Source organism: Lemur catta, chromosome 3, assembly GCF_020740605.2.
Source record: "Lemur catta isolate mLemCat1 chromosome 3, mLemCat1.pri, whole genome shotgun sequence".
In the NCBI taxonomy this organism is placed as follows: Eukaryota; Metazoa; Chordata; class Mammalia; order Primates; family Lemuridae; genus Lemur; species Lemur catta.
The window spans coordinates 92,316,219-92,333,943 of record NC_059130.1 but is presented as its reverse complement, the minus strand read 5'-3'; the positions used below and the strand labels follow the sequence as shown (position 1 = coordinate 92,333,943).

At 37.7% G+C, this 17,725-nt stretch overlaps 1 protein-coding gene across 1 annotated transcript in view; it reads right to left on the bottom strand.

Moving 5' to 3' along the window:
- The window catches only part of LOC123634187 (phosphatidylinositol 3-kinase regulatory subunit gamma), a 99,117-nt gene extending 81,769 nt beyond the window's left edge, over positions 1 to 17,348 (bottom strand). Inside the window, exon 1 of the mRNA XM_045545518.1 lies at positions 16,535 to 17,348. Within this exon, the coding sequence (XP_045401474.1) occupies positions 16,535 to 16,640 (106 nt within the window). The 5' untranslated portion in view covers positions 16,641 to 17,348. The remainder of the gene's footprint in view (positions 1 to 16,534) is intronic.
- Positions 17,349 to 17,725: the final 377 nt, after the last annotated feature.

Here is a 17,725-nt window from a genome sequence, read left to right as displayed (position 1 = left end):
GAATGAAGGCAGCTTTTAAGAAGCTGGAAAAGGCAAGAAAGTGGATTCCTCCCTAGAGCCTCCTGAAGGAATGCAGCCCTGCCAAGACCTTGATTTTGGAATTCTGACCTCCAAAACTGTAAGATAATAAATTTGTGTTGGTTTAAGCCATTAAGTTTATGGTAATTGGTTATGGCAGCAATAGGAAACTATTATAATAAAGAGTCCTACATATTAATGCTTAAGAGTAAGAGGCAGCCTCAAGTTTATCTTTTTGAAGATTAAAATGTTTTAAAACTTAGTTCCAGTATCTACTTGTAAATCTTTTCATTTTTAAATACACTTTTAATATTGTTTCTGCTATATAACAAATCTAAGACAAAAATGGTCTACAGTTCCATCATCAAATTGACATTTTCATTTAATCATATTACTTTTTAGTTCCCTTCTTTCAACATGTTCCATTTCTATATATTTGCAGTAATATCAAGGAATGAATTTTATAATCCACATTTTTACTAATAACACTCCACAAGTTTCTTTTCATTTTGCTTTTTTTTTTTTTAAGCAATCTTCTTAACCTTTCCCTTCCCAACCTCAGGTAAGGATCTTTTGCTGTTCCTGCAACGTTTCAAAAATACTCCTGCCTTAGGGTCTTTGTAATTGATCTCACTCTACCTATAATACCCTCATTCAGCTATGTCTATTGCTCACTCCTTCACTTCCTTCAGGTCTCTGCTCAAAATGTCATTTTAAGTGAAAGAAGGTATTTGCAACACATATAATAGAAAAAGAACTGATACTCAGAATCTATAACTCCTACAAATCAATTAAGAGAAAAAAACCAGACAATTCAATAGAAAAATGGGCAAAAGACATGAAAAAGTATTTCACGAAAGAGGATAATCAAACAGCCAACATATGAAAAGATAATAAACCTCATTTGGAATAAGAAAAAATGCAAATGAATTTAAACCACAATAAGAAACCACTATACACACTTGAGATTTACAAAAATTTAAATGTCTGACAATATATAGGGTTGTTGTGGATATAGAATAATTCTCATATACTATTATTGAGGAAAATAGTTTGGCATTCTCTAGAAGGGATGACATACACATATTCTATAAATCAGAATTTTTGAATCCTAGATATATACCCTACAGAAAAGAGTCGATTGATATGTAATAGTGTATATGTAAAAAAATGTTCATAGCAGCATTGTCCATAATAGCCAAAAATTGAAACTACCCAACTGTCTATCAACAGGAGAACTAAACTGTGATACACAATGAAATACCATACAGTGACAAAAAAGAAGGATCCACAGTTATGTGAAAACGGTACAGATAATTCTTAATATTGAATGAAAAACACAAGAGAATATATACTGTATAATTCCATGTATATCAAATTCAAAAATAGGCAAAAAAAATATATCATTTAGGGATAGAACTATACAGAAAAACAAGGAAGAAACTACCATAAAAAGTCAAATCAATGGTTACCTCTCCTGGGAAGAAGGGGAACAATTAGAAAGTGGCATGCTTTAGGCTTCTGGGAAGCTGGCTATCTTCAACATCTTTATCTAGGTGGTGGTTACATGGTTGTTCACTTTATATGAAGTCAATAAACTGTACATTTATATTAATATTTTATACATTCTTTATTAATAGTATGTATCATATTTCACAACAAGAAGGTTAAATCACCATATCAGTGAGGCTTCTTCTGACTACCCAAAATAAAACAGTAATTCCTTCCCTGCCCTCCACCCCCCCTTAGTCAGTAGGTATTTTCTCTATGGTATTTATCTCCACCTAACATACTATATATTTATTTACTTCTTAATTTTTTCATTGTCATATCTCTTCCCACATAAGGCAAGGGCTTCATTTTGTTCACGGCTATATTCCTTTGAAAGTGTACCTGGAATAAAATACATCTTTATATCTTTCTCCAGGTTCAATACAATCCTAAACAAGAATGTGAAACATAGTTTTGGGGGGTTTTTTTAATAAAAATGGGATCCTATTATACACATTTCTTTATAATTTGCTTGTCTTACTCTATAATCTATCACAGATATCCTTCCAGGTCAATATATGCAGATTTAACACATTCTCCCTGAATTGCAAAATATTCCACAATATAGGTACATTATAATTTATATTATACATCTATACCCACTATTGATGGACATTCAGGCTGTTTTTAAGGGCAAATATTAGAAATAATGTCACAAAAATATCCCGTACATATACTTTTACATGTTGATACTTTTATTTCTACAGAATTGATTCCCGAGAGAGCAATTTTACTAGATACTGCCAAACTTTCCAAAAGTCTGCAGCAATTCACATTTCCACTGGTATTGAACCTAACTCATGAATCTTAAGAGCTAATTTTCTTATAATTTATACCCATTTGTTTGCAAAAAAGATGAGGCAGCTTAAACATATGAAAACTAAAAATGACCTTAGCAACTAAAACCCTGGAAGCATTCAGCTCCCACTGTAATCTCTCCCCCACCCTTAGGAACTCAGTAGTATCTGATTTACTGCCATCTGCTCTAGGTCCCAAACCTAGATGTAGTAGGAGCCACTCTCCTCCCTCCCCAAGTAAATCCTAAGAGAAAAAGAACCTCACCAAAAAGAGAAAACTCAGGCCATGTCACCACTACCTCATTTTTATGTAAGAGGCCATATAATCCAAACCTGTCCTTCCTCCTTAAATTGCCTTTCTTGGTTAATAGTACCACCATCTCCCAAACCAGAAAATTAAGTCATTCTAGAGTCCTTCATTTTTCCTTAACAGTCAAGTCCCATCAATCCTACATTTTAAACAACTCTGCTATTCATTCTCACTGCTACTAACTTTGCCTTAGGCTTTCAAAACATCTGTCTTCTGTACTGAAATGGGCCCCTAACCAGTTTCTCTTCTTTAATCTTACTCTTCTCCAATCTATTTTTCACTTTGCAGCCAAAATATTCTCTTCCCTACTTGAAACCAGTCAGCAGCTCCCTAGCTGCTCACAGGATAAAGTCCAACCCCTAAATATAGCATTCAGGGCCTTTCATGATCTGGACCTCACCTACCTGTCTAGACTCAGCCACCTGTCCTGTTCAGCTAACACCACATCCCACCTCACACACTGTGCTTCAACAAAACTTAAGGTGCTTTAATAACTCTATGAATTTGCCCAGGCTGTTACCTGTCCCTACTCTATGAGTAAACCAATCATTTCCTCTTCCTTCTTTATATGTTCTTCTATTACTATACTTCATTCATTCAACTAATATTTATTGAGTATTTTCTGTACGTCAGAGACAAGACTAGGTATTAGAGATCCAGCAACTACTTATGGACTCAGTCCTTATCCTGATGGAATTTATAATCTAATGAGGACTAAAGAGGCTAAAAACTAATAAAAAGTATGGTTAAGAATTATAAAGGAGGTAATACAGTATGTAACAGAAATGTACATTAGATGATAGCCAGGAGAAAGAGAATGAGTTATAAAAAGTACTGTGTGCATTTGTTTACATTTATGTCTTCTTTAATTATAGTCTGAGGTCCTTGGGGGCAGGGATTATGTCATCTTCATATGCCAGCCAGGACAGTAAACAGGAATGTATAGCAATGTACACTGACTTATACTACAAAGATCACTGCCCTATTCACTCCTGAGCTAATCACTGTGACCAGGCAAATGCTCTTATTGACCAGGCCTGGATCATGTGCCCACCCTTAAACCAATGGATTAGGTCAACTCCACCCAAGCGACATCATTGCAAATGGGAGAGGAGTGGTTCCAAGAGAAAAATCAGGAAGGTATTACCTAAATACGAGGGAAGGGAAGCTAGGTAGGCAAAAATCAACAGTTCTCTCTTTAGTGGACATTATTGTTATCTTCCTAAAACATACCTTGTTCCCTCCCTATACTGGTATTGAGTTTAGGTGGGAATGGCCCTTTCTCCGGCTCCAGGAATAGGCCCTGATTTGATGAAGCAATGGTTCTCAAAGTGTGGTTTGTGACCAGCAAAATCAGTAACATCTGGGAACCTGTTAACAAATATAAATTCTTGGAACCCAGGCCCAAACCTACTGAATCAGGCACTTTGTGGGTAGGACCTAGCAAGCTGTGTTTTAACAAGCCCTCCAGATAGTTCTGGTGCATTGCACACTCAAGTTTAAGAGCCACTGGTCTAGACAAAGAAAGCTATACAGATTCTAAGATAGCAATCCTTTGGAACACAGGATGGTCCAATTAGCATCAAGCTCAGGACTTTTGTGTTGTATTTGTGGGAAGCATTCTCTTTCTCTCCCAGGAATGAGGAAACATGCAGTCTCAGGAGGCAAAGGCAGCCATCTTGTACTAACAGGGAAGCCAGCCTGAGATAAAATTTGATGTAGGGTAAAGCCAAGAGATTAAAGAAAAACAGGGCCAAAGCCTGATAGCCTGGATCAAACCATGCCAGGGGCCCTCACTCCCTTTGGTCTTTTCAGATACAAAGCCTACAAATCCTCTTTATTTTAACTAATTTGAGTTGGATTTTCTATTATTAAAACCAAAAGTATCCTGATATCTACCACATCAAGTTGCACATCTAGTCCAAATATACCATAGAGAGATTGTATTAGAAAGTACTGTCTAGTCAACAGCCTCTCTCTAAATTAGGGTTGCCAGATTTAGAAAATAAAAATACACGACATCCAGTGAAATTTGAATTTCAAATAAACAATGAACAATTTTTTAGTATAACTATGGCCCAAATATTGCATGGCCCATACTGCATGTATTTCATCTGGCAACTCTACTATAAACTCCCATGGCTGAGCCCTAGGAATCAAAAAGAGGCCCAGGGTTAGTCCCAGTAAGACAGATACGATAGCTGCTCTTACAGTTTGTGTCTATTCAGAGAAAAACTAAACCCCAAATCCTGAATTAATGTCCTGCAACAGGTCTAAACCACGTGATAGTCCTTTTAAAACTAAACAGACTCCCCCCAACCATCCCAGCACCCCGAGACAGAGTCTTGCTCTGTCACCCTGGGTAGAGAGCAGCGGCATCATCATAGCTCACAGCAACCTCAAACTCATGGGCTCAAGCAATCCTTCTGTCTCAGCCTCCCCAGTAGATGGGACTACAGGCGCACATCACCACGCTAGCTAAGTTTTCTATTTTTAGTAGAGACGGGGTCTCGCTCTTGCTCAGGCTGGTCTCAAACTCCTGAGCTCAAGAGAACCTCCTTGCTCAGACTCCCAGAGTGCTGGGATTACAGGCATGAGCCCAGACATCTTTCTAAAAGCCAAAACATGTTATATCCTCTTTGACAGTTAAGTGTGACAGAAATAAAAATGTTGCTGTATGAGTATTCATAGCTTCTTTTCTTTGCTCTCTTGGTTCCTGGCCCTTATTATACAGATCAGAGTAATGAAATGAGCAAGGGAGAGAGTTTAATGAAGACAGGTACTCCTGGAAGAGAAACAAATAAGTTTGAGAAGGAGAGAAAAGAAACAAAAAGACTGGGCTGGGTGCGGTGGCTCATGCTTGTAATCCTAGCACTCTGGGAGGCCGAGGTAGGTGGATCGCTCGAGGTCAGGAGTTCGAGACCAGCCTGAGCAAGAGCGAGATCTCCATCTCTACTAAAAATAGAAAGAAATTATCTGGACAACTAAAAATATATATAGAAAAAATTAGCTGGGCATGGTGGCGCATGCCTGTAGTCCCAGCTACTCGGGAGGCTGAGGCAGTAGGATCGCTTAAGCCCAGGAGTTTGAGGTTGCTGTGAGCTACACTGACGCCATGGCACTCACTCTAGCCAGGGCAACAGATCAAGATTCTGTCTCAAGAAAAAAAAAAAGAAAAAGAAAAAGAAAGACTGCTCAAGTTGTTATGAGAAGTTAGCAAGTTTTAAGAGAGAGAAGGAAGTTTGGAATTAACCATGCAAAGATACTTATCAAAGATGAAAAAATAGGATTTTAAGTAGTATTGCAGTATGTTATGAATATAATCCCTTTTGGCATAGAATAAATATTTAAATTACTTTTCAATTTAATTTGAATGTTAGGTCAGTTCTTCCTCTAAGTGGGACACTGTGGAGATGGACAAGGCATCCTAGCTTAATAATAATGAAAATAACAACAACAATAATAGATACCTGCACTAAATGTCTTACATGTACTATTTCATATAATTCTCACAATAACCCTACAATGGAGCTAATTCTTCTCCCTGCTCTACAGATTAGAAAACTATTCAGGGTCACAAACTAGAAATAAGACAGGACTAAAATAGGAAATCCCAACAACTTGAGTCTAGAGCTCTTAAACACTGAGCAATGGATACCACTCCCATTTTGTATCAATATCTAATACTCAAGCACTTAAACATTACACTAATAAGAAAAAATAGGCCAGATGTGGTGATTCATGCCTGCAATCCTAGCACTTTGAGAGGTCAAGGCCGGAGGATCACTTAAGGTCAGGAGTTTGAGACCAGCCTGGGCAACATAGCAAAACCCCATCTCAAGAACTCATCTCAAACAAAAAAAAATATAGACTATACTATAATTTATTTTCTTTATAGAATTTTTTTAAAGGGTAATTCATGAGCAAGCCTTCATCAAATAACTAAGGCCACATACATATAATGTTACTTGGCAACAAGATGTCAGAGATCAGAATCATTTAACACTTCAAAAAACAGAAAAATACTCAAAAAATATAGTTTTGGCATAACTTAAAAAGTTAAATTTCTTAATTATTAAAATATGGAGAAATATGAGCTAAGAAATTAGCAAATAAAGTGACTAAGTCAGCTTGGAAAATGATATGCTATATAACTGGCAATAGTAATATTCAGAGTGCAACCACTTTTTATCACCTCCACAGCTGCCACCCTTGTCGAAACCACCATCATCCCTCAACTTGATTATTGCAATAGCCTCCTAACCAGTTTTTCTAATGCAACCTTTCCCTCTTTCCACCATCAGCCAGAATGATTCAAGCCAGGAATCATAGTACATCGCTGTTCAATACACTTTGATGGCTTCTCATCTCACTTGAATTTTAAAAGCCAGTTCTTATCATGATGGCTTACAATGCCCTACACAGTGGGAAAGCACCACCATCCATACCATGACTTGTCTACGTTTCTTACTACTTCGCCTTCATTCTACTCCAGCCTCACTGGCCTCCTACATAATGCCTGAATATATCACAGAGATGCTCCTGCCCCAGGGTAAATCATCTGATGTTCTCTCTATCTGCCCCCATTAATATCTGTTTTTTTGTTTTTTGTTGTTTTTGTTTTTTGGGTTTTTTTTTTTTTTTTTGAGATGGGGTCTCACCCTGTCACCCAGGCTGGAGTGCAGTACACAGTCATAGCTTACTACAGCCTCAAAATCCTGGCCTCAAGCAATCCTCCCACCTCAGCCCAACCTCTCCAGTAGCTGGGACTACAGGCATGTGCCACCATGCCCAGAGAGTATTCTAATTTTTAAGGCAAGCATTCAACTCATAAATAATTCCAAAGGTCCCAAGTTTATTTAATTTACTGAACACTAGAATTTGAAATCACAAAATGCTCTCTCACACCCATTTACTTGCTATACTAATATACTCTATTCCTATGCCTATATTCCTCAAATGAGGAAACTGTCAACCAGAGAAGTCAGCTTCCTCATCTTCTAGTAAGCAAATGACAAGATGGAAAAGGTCTGCATATTTAATTCTTAATATTATGTGACTCTGTGAATTCCAGTTTAGCAAATGAAAATGGGTTTCCCAGAGCTAGACTTTAGTTTTATAAAAGGAAAATAATTAACCCGCTGATACTTTTTATTTACAAACACGAAGATAAGAACTTTGAAGTGAGGTATGGTTTTCCAAATTACTTTCCAGAGTGGCCAATGTTGACTGCCTACCTAGCATCAATTCTCTCCTTCCTTCCTAACAGAATCCCTCCCCAATACAACCATGAACCTCAGGGGAGGCAAACATCATTCCAGATTCAGGGACATGATTAGTCCAAAGGTAATCACCAGTGATTTGTTCAGAAACTAGCATATGACCCAATTCTGGCCAAAAAGATATGAAAGAAATCTGCAAGAGGTTTTTGGAGAAAGTTTCTTCTCTCCGAAAATATAGGCATAGGAGGAGACATTTTTCTTCTTCTTTTAGAAGTTGTGTATGGATATGATGCCTAGAATCACTGCAAACATTTTGTTGCTAGCCTGATGAAGTCAATCCCAGGGATGACAGAACTGGGCAATATATGCTTGAGCAAAATATGGGGTTTTTTTGAGCTGCTGAAATCAACTAACCCTATTAAATGAAAAGATAAAATTTCTTATTTTTAAAGCCATTTTGAATTAGGTTCTGCCACTTGCAGCTGAAAACATACTAACTAAATACTTTTTTATGAAATATATCCCAGAATTAATATTAGAAAAAGTGTGGTTAATTCTATAAATGCCTATTAGAAGCTCAACACAAATTATACCATACTGAGTGACCCCCATTGTAGAATTGAAAGTTAAAAAGCCTAAAACATATGCCCAGGTGCTGCAGCTCATGCCTGTAATCCTAGCACTTTGGGAGGCCAAAGCAAGAGGGTCACTTAAGGCCAGGAGTTTGAGACCAGCCTGAGCAACATAGTGAGACCCTATCTCTACAAAAAATACAAAAATTAGCTGGCCATGGTGGCACATTCCTGTAGGGAGGCTGAGGCAGAAGGATCACTTAAACCCAGAAGTTTGAGGTTGCAGTGAACTATGATGATGCCACTGTACTCTAGCCCAAGTAGCAGACCAAGACTCTATCTCAGAAAATAAAAATAAAAATAAAAACGAAAGCTGTAAAGTATTTAAAATTACATAACTACATGCTCCGGATTTGTTGCCTTGTACCCTCAGACAAGGATAGGCAATCTGGCCCACAAACAGAACATGAGACAGGAAGTCCAAGCCTGGATAATGGTGGATGATACTGACTTTGAGTTTTATGTTGCCTCATCAATACCAGGTCACATAGCCATTTCCATATTGATGTGGGACATGCAAAATGGTATGATCTGGCAGGCTGGACCTATCCCAATGCCTCTTTTATTAAAAAAATGAGATAACCCTCTTACTTTATATGAATTTACAAACATGCACAAGGAACAATAAATATAACATATGTGGGCAAGTGTCTGACCTTACCTTGTTATAAGTCAAGTCCTACGCATTCTAAAGTTAATTGGTATCATAACACATTGGGTAACTTGAGTCTCCATTTGGTCCTGTGCTATGTAAAACTAACCCAATAAACTTTGAAAAACTAACCATTAGTTTCTAATTTTTCAAAGTTTCAAAAATGACTTTTATTCCAAACCATAAAATCTTGCTTATAACAACATTAAGCACTGCATTTTTTTCATTATTTCCTTTGTTAGAATAAATTCTCTTCATAAGTTTAAAAGTCACATGCTGATAATAAATAATATCAATATTTTAAAACTTAAATCACAAAATGAAGCTGGCTGGATCCATAGGCCTAAGATTTAACAATATATTTGGGCACTGGATGTTTAGTGAAAAAAAGATACAAAAGAAATATCACACTCTGACCTCAAGGAGCTTATCTTCTTGGGGAGATAAATTATATTCATGAAATAATTAAATAACATAATATGACACATAATTCCACGTCAAAATATAATAATAGACCATAGCTCTAGATATAAAGGAGTGCAGTGCTAGAATTTTTAGAGAAAAAAATTTTTTTTTTTTTTTTGAGACAGAGTCTCGCTGTGTTGCGCGGGCTAGAGTGAGTGCCAGAGTGAGTGCCGTGGCGTCAGCCTAGCTCACAGCAACCTCAAACTCCTGGGCTTAAGCGATCCTACTGCCTCAGCCTCCCCAGTAGCTGGGACTACAGGCATGCGCCACCATGCCTGGCTAATTTTTTCTATATATATATTTTAGTTGGCCAGATAATTTCTTTCTATTTTTAGTAGAGACGGGATCTCGCTCTTGCTCAGGCTGGTCTCGAACTCCTGACCTCGGGCAATCCACCCGCCTCAGCCTCCCAGAGTGCTAGGATTACAGGCGTGAGCCACCGCCCAGCCTAGAGAAAATTTTAAGGAAGGAGGACTCACATAGGATCCTGATTTGAAGATGGGAGTAGGATGGGTATATTCTACATAGGAAGCAGCACACAAAAGCTTGGAGATAGGAATGAGCACCGTATATTTAGAGTATTGGGCTAGAAGGACTTGGGCTTGAAGAGAAATGTGAATAGAGGATTAGTAATAAAGTTATAAATATAAGTGGGTACCATGTTACTAAAGATCGTGTATGCCAAGTTTAAGAATATGGTCTCTGCTTAGAAGAAATAGAGAGCTGCTGATTATTTTTGAGTAGGACAGTAAAATAATTAAAATAACATTTCTGTAGGATTAGCCTGGCTGAAGATTCAGGATAAATTTATGGGGAAGGGGAAGCAGAATTTAAAATAGAGTAACCAATTAGGAGGTAATGGTTAAGAGCCTGGGCTTGGCCAGGCGCGGTGGGTCACGCCTGTAATCCTAGCACTCTGGGAGGCCAAGGCAGGAGGATCGCTCCAGGTCAGGAGTTCAAGACCAGCCTGAGCAAGAGGGAGACCCCCGTCTCTACTAAAAATAGAAAGAAATTATCTGGACAGCTAAAAATATATATAGAAAAAAAAAATTAGTCGGGCATGGTGGCACATGCCTGTAGTCCCAGCTACTTGGGAGGCTGAGGCAGAAGGATTGCTTAAGCCCAAGAGTTTGAGGTTGCTGTGAGCTTGATGCCACGGCACTGTAGCCCGGGCAACAGAGCAAGACTCTGGCTCAAAAAAAAAAAGAGCCTGGGCTTAAGAGTCAGGCAGACAGACCTGCTCTGCTACCTGCTAAGCTGTGAGCCATTAATAAGTTACTAAACTCACCTAAATCTCAGTTTCCTGTCTGTAAAATGGGATAATAATAGTGCCTATTTTATGACATTGTTGTGTAGCTAAAAGAGAAGCATTTATATCACCTTCATTACAAATCATTTCTAACGTGAGTTGATAAGGAATTGGACAAGGGCAACAGAAACAAAAAGGAAAAATGACTTGGAGGGACATTTCCATAGACTCATGAGATGTTATAACTAGAAAAGTCCCTAGATAACATTTCCCCCCCAAAAATGGATAAAGTGTGGCCCCAGTTTAAATGTCAGGGATGAAAAAAAGAATGGGGCAAAATAGCTCAAAGGTTTTGACTGCAAGAGTATCCAAATAGGCAGACTTGGGATAATTACATGTTATCAGTAATACTTCTAAAATATAAGCTACAATTATTGGGTACACATTATGATATTGAGATAGTACAGCCAATCCCTACAACTCTGCAAGGTAGGTATTAGTTCGATCTCACAAAAGAGATAACAAATGCTCAGAGAGGTTAAGTACCAGCCATATAATCTTAGGCAGAGAAAAAGCATAGCTAGTTTTGGAACCTGTATCATCTATTTCCAAAGCCTCTGTTCTTTCTACTACACTAAAGCTGCCTCCTCCTTCAATACTCTCTTTAATTTAAAAATTATGTCATATCACACAGACATATTTGTAATTCTTTTTCTACCTACCTTGTTAAATATGGTGACCACAAACATGTCCTATCTTTTCTATAATCTAAGAAAAATATAAAAATATTTAGCATCAAAACAGTGATAAGAATAAATTTTAAAGGCATTGTGAAATGGGAGAATCACCATACTTCTAATGAAACATAGTTGGATAAACTTTAAACTATAATATACTAAATGAAAGCAATGACTAATCTTTTTCAATAGGACATAAAAAAAATTGGCATGGCTTTTACATCATTTGACTGTATTAATTTAACATTTGTCCCATATTACAATATAATTAAAAAGTGACACTTAGATCATAAAATAAATACCTTACCACACACAGGAGAAGCATTTATACATAACATGAACCCATGAGGTTCAGGGTTAAAGAGAAAAATTCAACCACAGAAGCAAGATACCCCCCCTGCTAACAGTAAGAACCATGCAGTGGCAGGTGACTATTTCTTCAGTGTGGGTCTCAGCAAATATTTTCCCCAACCACAGGGCAAATGTACCAGTTTTCCACCAAAATGTTTATCTAAATTTTACCAGGTTGAAAATACCAAGTATGCCAGGGTAAGTAAATAAGTTTCTTTAAAAAAAATTTTTTCATCTGGCCTCAAAATCAGAAGGTATTTTACCTGATTAGCCACCAAACTATATAGTCTAACTTATAGACTAGCAGTTCTCAAAATGTGGTCCAGAGTTCCCAAGACCCTTTCAGAAGGTCCAAGATGTCTAAACTATTTTCATAGTATTAATAAGACATTATTTGCCTTTTTCATTCTCATTCTCTTACAATTGTACAGTGGAGTTTTCCAGAGGCTATGATCTGTGATATCTCAATAGACTGAATCCAGGAGCAGACATGGGAATTTATATGCCTTCTATGAAGTCCGATATCAAAGATACTTGCAAAAACATAAAACAATGTTACTCTCCTTGCTAATTTTTCTTGCTTTTTAGAAAACATAGTTTTTTCATTTAAAAAGTTATGTTAACACATAATGATTCATTTTTTAAATGAATTAAATAAATATTTTTAAATTTTCTCAGTTTTATTCTAACACAGCAAATATCAACAGATATGACCACTTAAAACAGAAGCTCTTTGGGGTTCTTAATAATTTTTTAAGAGTCTAAAAGGGGTACTGAGACCAAAAAAATTGAGAACCACATTTCTAGACCTTCTTTATATTCACATTTAGCCAAACAATTAAAACTTTTAATTTTCTAATTACCTACTGAAGAGATATTGCTGCCCTAAAGATAATTTTGAAAATTTGTCTTGATGAAAACTAAAAATGTCTACACTCTTAACACTTGTGTCCATTAATTTTTAAAAATTTTAAATTTTTATTATATTTTCCTAAAATCAAACCAATAGCAATGTCAAAACTAAAGTGCTGGGCTAATAAGATCACTAGCTATAAGCTTTGCACATGGGTTTATAATGAGTTGTATACGGGTAATCCTCCAACAGCTCCTATACCAAAGGAGGCAATCTTTGAGAGGCCTATCCAGCAATTGCTTTGCTATAGAATAATCCCAATTCCCAAATTCACAGCAGGACTAACCACGATGCTATAGGCAATTCTCTATACCACAATCTTAACATTTCTACAATAAAAAGTTTTATGTTTCATCTAAACAGTTCAGTATTTCTACTTCTGCCAGGAAATATATAAACATTAAAACATTAAACCCCCATTTGGACTCAATTTTTATATTATCAGTGAGAGTAGACATAGGAATCCATGCAGTTATTAGAAACCTTCAGGATGCATGGTAATGACAGTTACTGAAAAGATAGGCTGGAGGGAAAAATGTTTGAAAAACAGTTTTTGAGGCCACTCGAAGCAATAATACATAACAATTTTACATTTATGGTTCTGTCTAAAATTAAGATGAAATACATATAAAAAATAGTGGCACCATTACAGTTAAGGACCCTAAGTAAACAAATGTCTAATTCAAAACTTATTTAACCCTAGGCTATTGCAATAGCCAAGGAATGAGGTGACCAAGGACCTTAAGTGGAAAAGCACCTAAAGGCTAGGAAAAAAACGGTGCTCCTTAGTTATTTATTAATTCAACACATATTGATTAAATTGTCTACGATTCTCAAGACCCTGAGCAACCTAAGACACTCATAACCAGGTGGGAGGACAATTCCACAGGGGAAAGTATACATAAATAAGTGCCGTAGTTACTCTAAACTAGAATGAAAGAAATTCCATCTGAGAAATGCTAGAAGAGGGAGGGAAAAGGAAGGAGAAATAACTTCTAACAGAAGGGATCAGGGAACATATATCCTGGCAAAGAAGCCATCTGACCTGGGTCCTAAACATATGGATATAAAATTTTAACATGTGACCATGGGGAGTAAAAGGCATCCAGGAAGAAGAAAAAAGCATACATTCAAGGAACAGCAAATACAAAATAGCTTCCACAGAATTTATGATGAACGCCAGGAGAATGAACTGGAAAATTAGGTTGTAAGCAAAAATAGAAGGACTTATATGACAGGGTAAGCAATCTGGTGTTTTTCCTAGTAGGTAAAGGGAAGCCATTGGAAGGTTTTTAAAGCCATTAGACTTATCTTTTGAAGGTAAATCAGATGATACTTTAACCAATTACTGTGGATTGTAGAAACAGGAGACAACAGTGTGCTATCACACCAGTACAAGCAGAAAATAAGAGTTAAAAACTTGATCTGGGGTGAGAACTAGGAAAAACATACAAAGCATGCTGTAACCATTTCACTAATGATATAGTTTTAAATGCTTCAAAAACTTAATTTATTGTACAAAACAAGGTTGGCATTCACATTATTTCTATGAAAAACCATTTACTTCATAGGCAATGTATAGCATACTCAAGTGTGCTTCCTTTTAAAAAAGCTGTTAGGAATAACTAATCATAGTCTACAGTAATGCTACAAAATAGGTAATAAAGAACAGCATATGTATATTTTCCATATTCTCAATAGAATCTAAGTATGCACAATTTCATTTAAGGATGAACATTTTAAACTCAAAAGTTTATTTCCATAGAAAATAAACAAAGTTTGGATCAGAATTTTCTAGACAACATTATAAAACCCACATCTCCATATAATCATAATAGTCAACTTTTCTTAAAATTATTTTTGGACAACTTGACTCAACTTGGCCAGTATTTTTCTACTAGGCCAACATTTTCAACCAATAGTGCCTTCATTTTCTCCCCTCCTCCCTATTCACCTCCCACCCAACAAATTCCCTTTGTATGTCTGCAAGGCAAGATACTATATAATACAGTATAATTCTAACGCAGTTTGAATATATAATTGTTATAATAACAGGAATCTAGAATTATTAACCTTACTTTTTGCAAGAGAGGTACCAGTGATGTACTAGATTTCCATTCATATGAATGACAAATGTATCTAATAGAAGTGATGCTTTACCATTATGGGGGAAACAAAGGGGGAAACACACAATAGATGGGTGGCAAATCTTACAAACTTTACAAAACACTGAAAAGCTGCATCTGGATTGCAATCACAATTATAAAAGCAAATAAAGAAGGCTCTAAAATGAAGGAAAAGAAAAAATTCTAAATGATCATTAAGAGTGAAAAAGGTTTTTTCAATATTAGTTTTTAGTATAGGATCATTATACCCTATGACTAATTAAAAAAACAAAGAGGATAATTCACTGTTTGCAAGAACACAGGAAAAAAATTCTACATACCTTCTATAAGATAGTTATACTTCATTACACTTGCATGGGCTCAAATCCTTTCAAAGGTTTCCAAAAATACATAGTCTTATAATAAGTGAGGTTCCCCAATGACACACAATTTATTCTGTAGGCTTAAGCTACAACACATTTTTAAAAGACATAAAGAATTCATCCACAATAGAAACAAGGAGTCACAAAGGCCCTCTACTTATTCAAAATCATTACATAAAGCACTATCTGTAATTGCAAACGGGGGTTGAAAATCTGACAGCTAATAATCATAAAATAGAGTAGACTTTAATGAAAAAGAAAAACATCAAATTTTCCATTTTCCCTTCTGTTTCGTTTCCTACCAGACACACAAAATGTCTGTAATGGCCTCAGACAAAGCTCTAAAATAAAAATACAGTACTGTATATGTATACCTTACGTTATGTGTATAGGAACCTATCACATATATGTACATATCACATATTCACAGGAAAAAGGAACGTTCCTTTTTTACTCTAAGTATTGAAGTTCTATTAAACCCTATCCCATAAATCATCATAAAGTAAAGAGTAATAAAATACTGCACATAGATTTCTCTGAGCAACTATATTCTATGGATGAAAATCTCAGACTAAAACCATGACCAAGTAAGAACACCCAATCCCTAAAAATCACTAACCGGCATTTGGTTTCTATAACAGAAGAGAGTCTCAAAATGAATAATCACATAGGCATCTGAGTTTCAGAAGTTAACCAAGGTAAAACACAATGAACCAAATTAGACAAATGTATGAAATGACAAGCTTTAAAGAATTCACCCAAAGGGAATTCAAGAGTGGGATATAACACATCCCTTGCAGGTAGAACAGTCTTTGATCGAAAAAGGAAAAAAAGAAAAGTGGAGGCACAAGAAAAACCTGAACGACATGCAAAGTAAAAAAAAAAAAAAAAAAAAATCCAAAATATCGGGTCTCTCCTCCCAACCCCACTCCAGCCCCCACCCCCACCTTTGCAGGACAATAGGATCAGGGTCCTAACTGCAAACTTTAAACGTGTAAACCAGAAGCAGTTTTACTGCAGCTATAACTGCAAATCTGCCCCTCATCCAGAATCTAGCGAACCCAGGAATACTTCTACCCTGAAAACATCACCAAGGTATTGGTAAACACAAAAAGACCCATCATAACATTCTTTTCTTCTCCCAAGTACCTGGAGGATCCATTTCAATATAAAATATCAGTTCTGTCGAATAGGGCATCATCACCTCCCTCCAGTCTGCGTCATCGCGGTCCATACTCCACACTGTATTGTACATCGCGCTGTCAGGGGCAGGCCGTCAGGAAATATATAGAGAGCATATATATTTTTTATCTGGTATTTAAAATCTAAAAATATAGATCTGTAAAAGTTCCACACGGAAATGTACTTCGGGATTTCCAACGGCCGATACAAGTCCAGTCAACTACCAGGACGAGGACAGGGTCCTCCTCCTCTCTCCTACAGCACCCAACAAAATGCCCCCCGAACTTTCAAGATAAGGGTTGTCCTCGGAGGGGTACAGAGAGGCTTGGGGGACAGTCGGCAGAGCTGTTAAAAGCGGTTCCCCAAAATCCTTTCTACACAGTCGCTATCCAAAGAGAAAAGCTCCCACCGCCTCCAAATCTTTCCGCGGAAGCCACTTTTGTGTCCTTCGGAAGAGGGAGAATGAAAAGCGGGGGGGGGATGAAGGGAGGAGAAAAAAACACGTTGGGTTAAAGCCGGGGAAGTGACAAAGGAAGGCATAAAAAGGGGGTTAGGGATTGAGTTCAAGTTTCGGGGTCCCACTAGTCTGCAAAAAGCGATCCCCGCAGGGACCGGGACTTGGACTCCGTTCCGGTCGGGCTCGGAAACGAAGCTGCCGCAGCCTTGGGATTGGGGCCCGTCGGCGAGTCCAGTCAGCTCGGCTCGGCTGTGCGCTCCCGCCGGGGTGTAAGCAGCCCCGCCGGCACCGGCTCCGCTCACGCTCTGCCCTGACTCCAGCCACTAGAGTTTCATTTTAACGGCGCGGAGGGGACACCCTCCTCCGCCCCCAAGGTTCCACACCCCCTCCCCAACTGCTGGGGCGAAACCCAACCACGCCGGGAAGGGGGGACAGCTAGCATCACCACTGCCCCTTCCACTCTATCCCGCCTCATTGTGCTGGCATTCTGTCAGGTGCCTCGGAAAGTCTACACAGACCCTTCCTCCATTTCGGCTTTCAACTCTCCCCACCGCTCTCTAGGGCTTGGTTCCTTAATCAGCCATCCTCTCTCTCCCCCAGCCTCAATCAGAATGGTACGGTCCGGGCGCTGGCCGCACTCCAGGAGTCGGTGCCGGGAGCAAGCAAGCCAGGCCGGGAGGGAGAGGGGAGAGGGGAGAGAG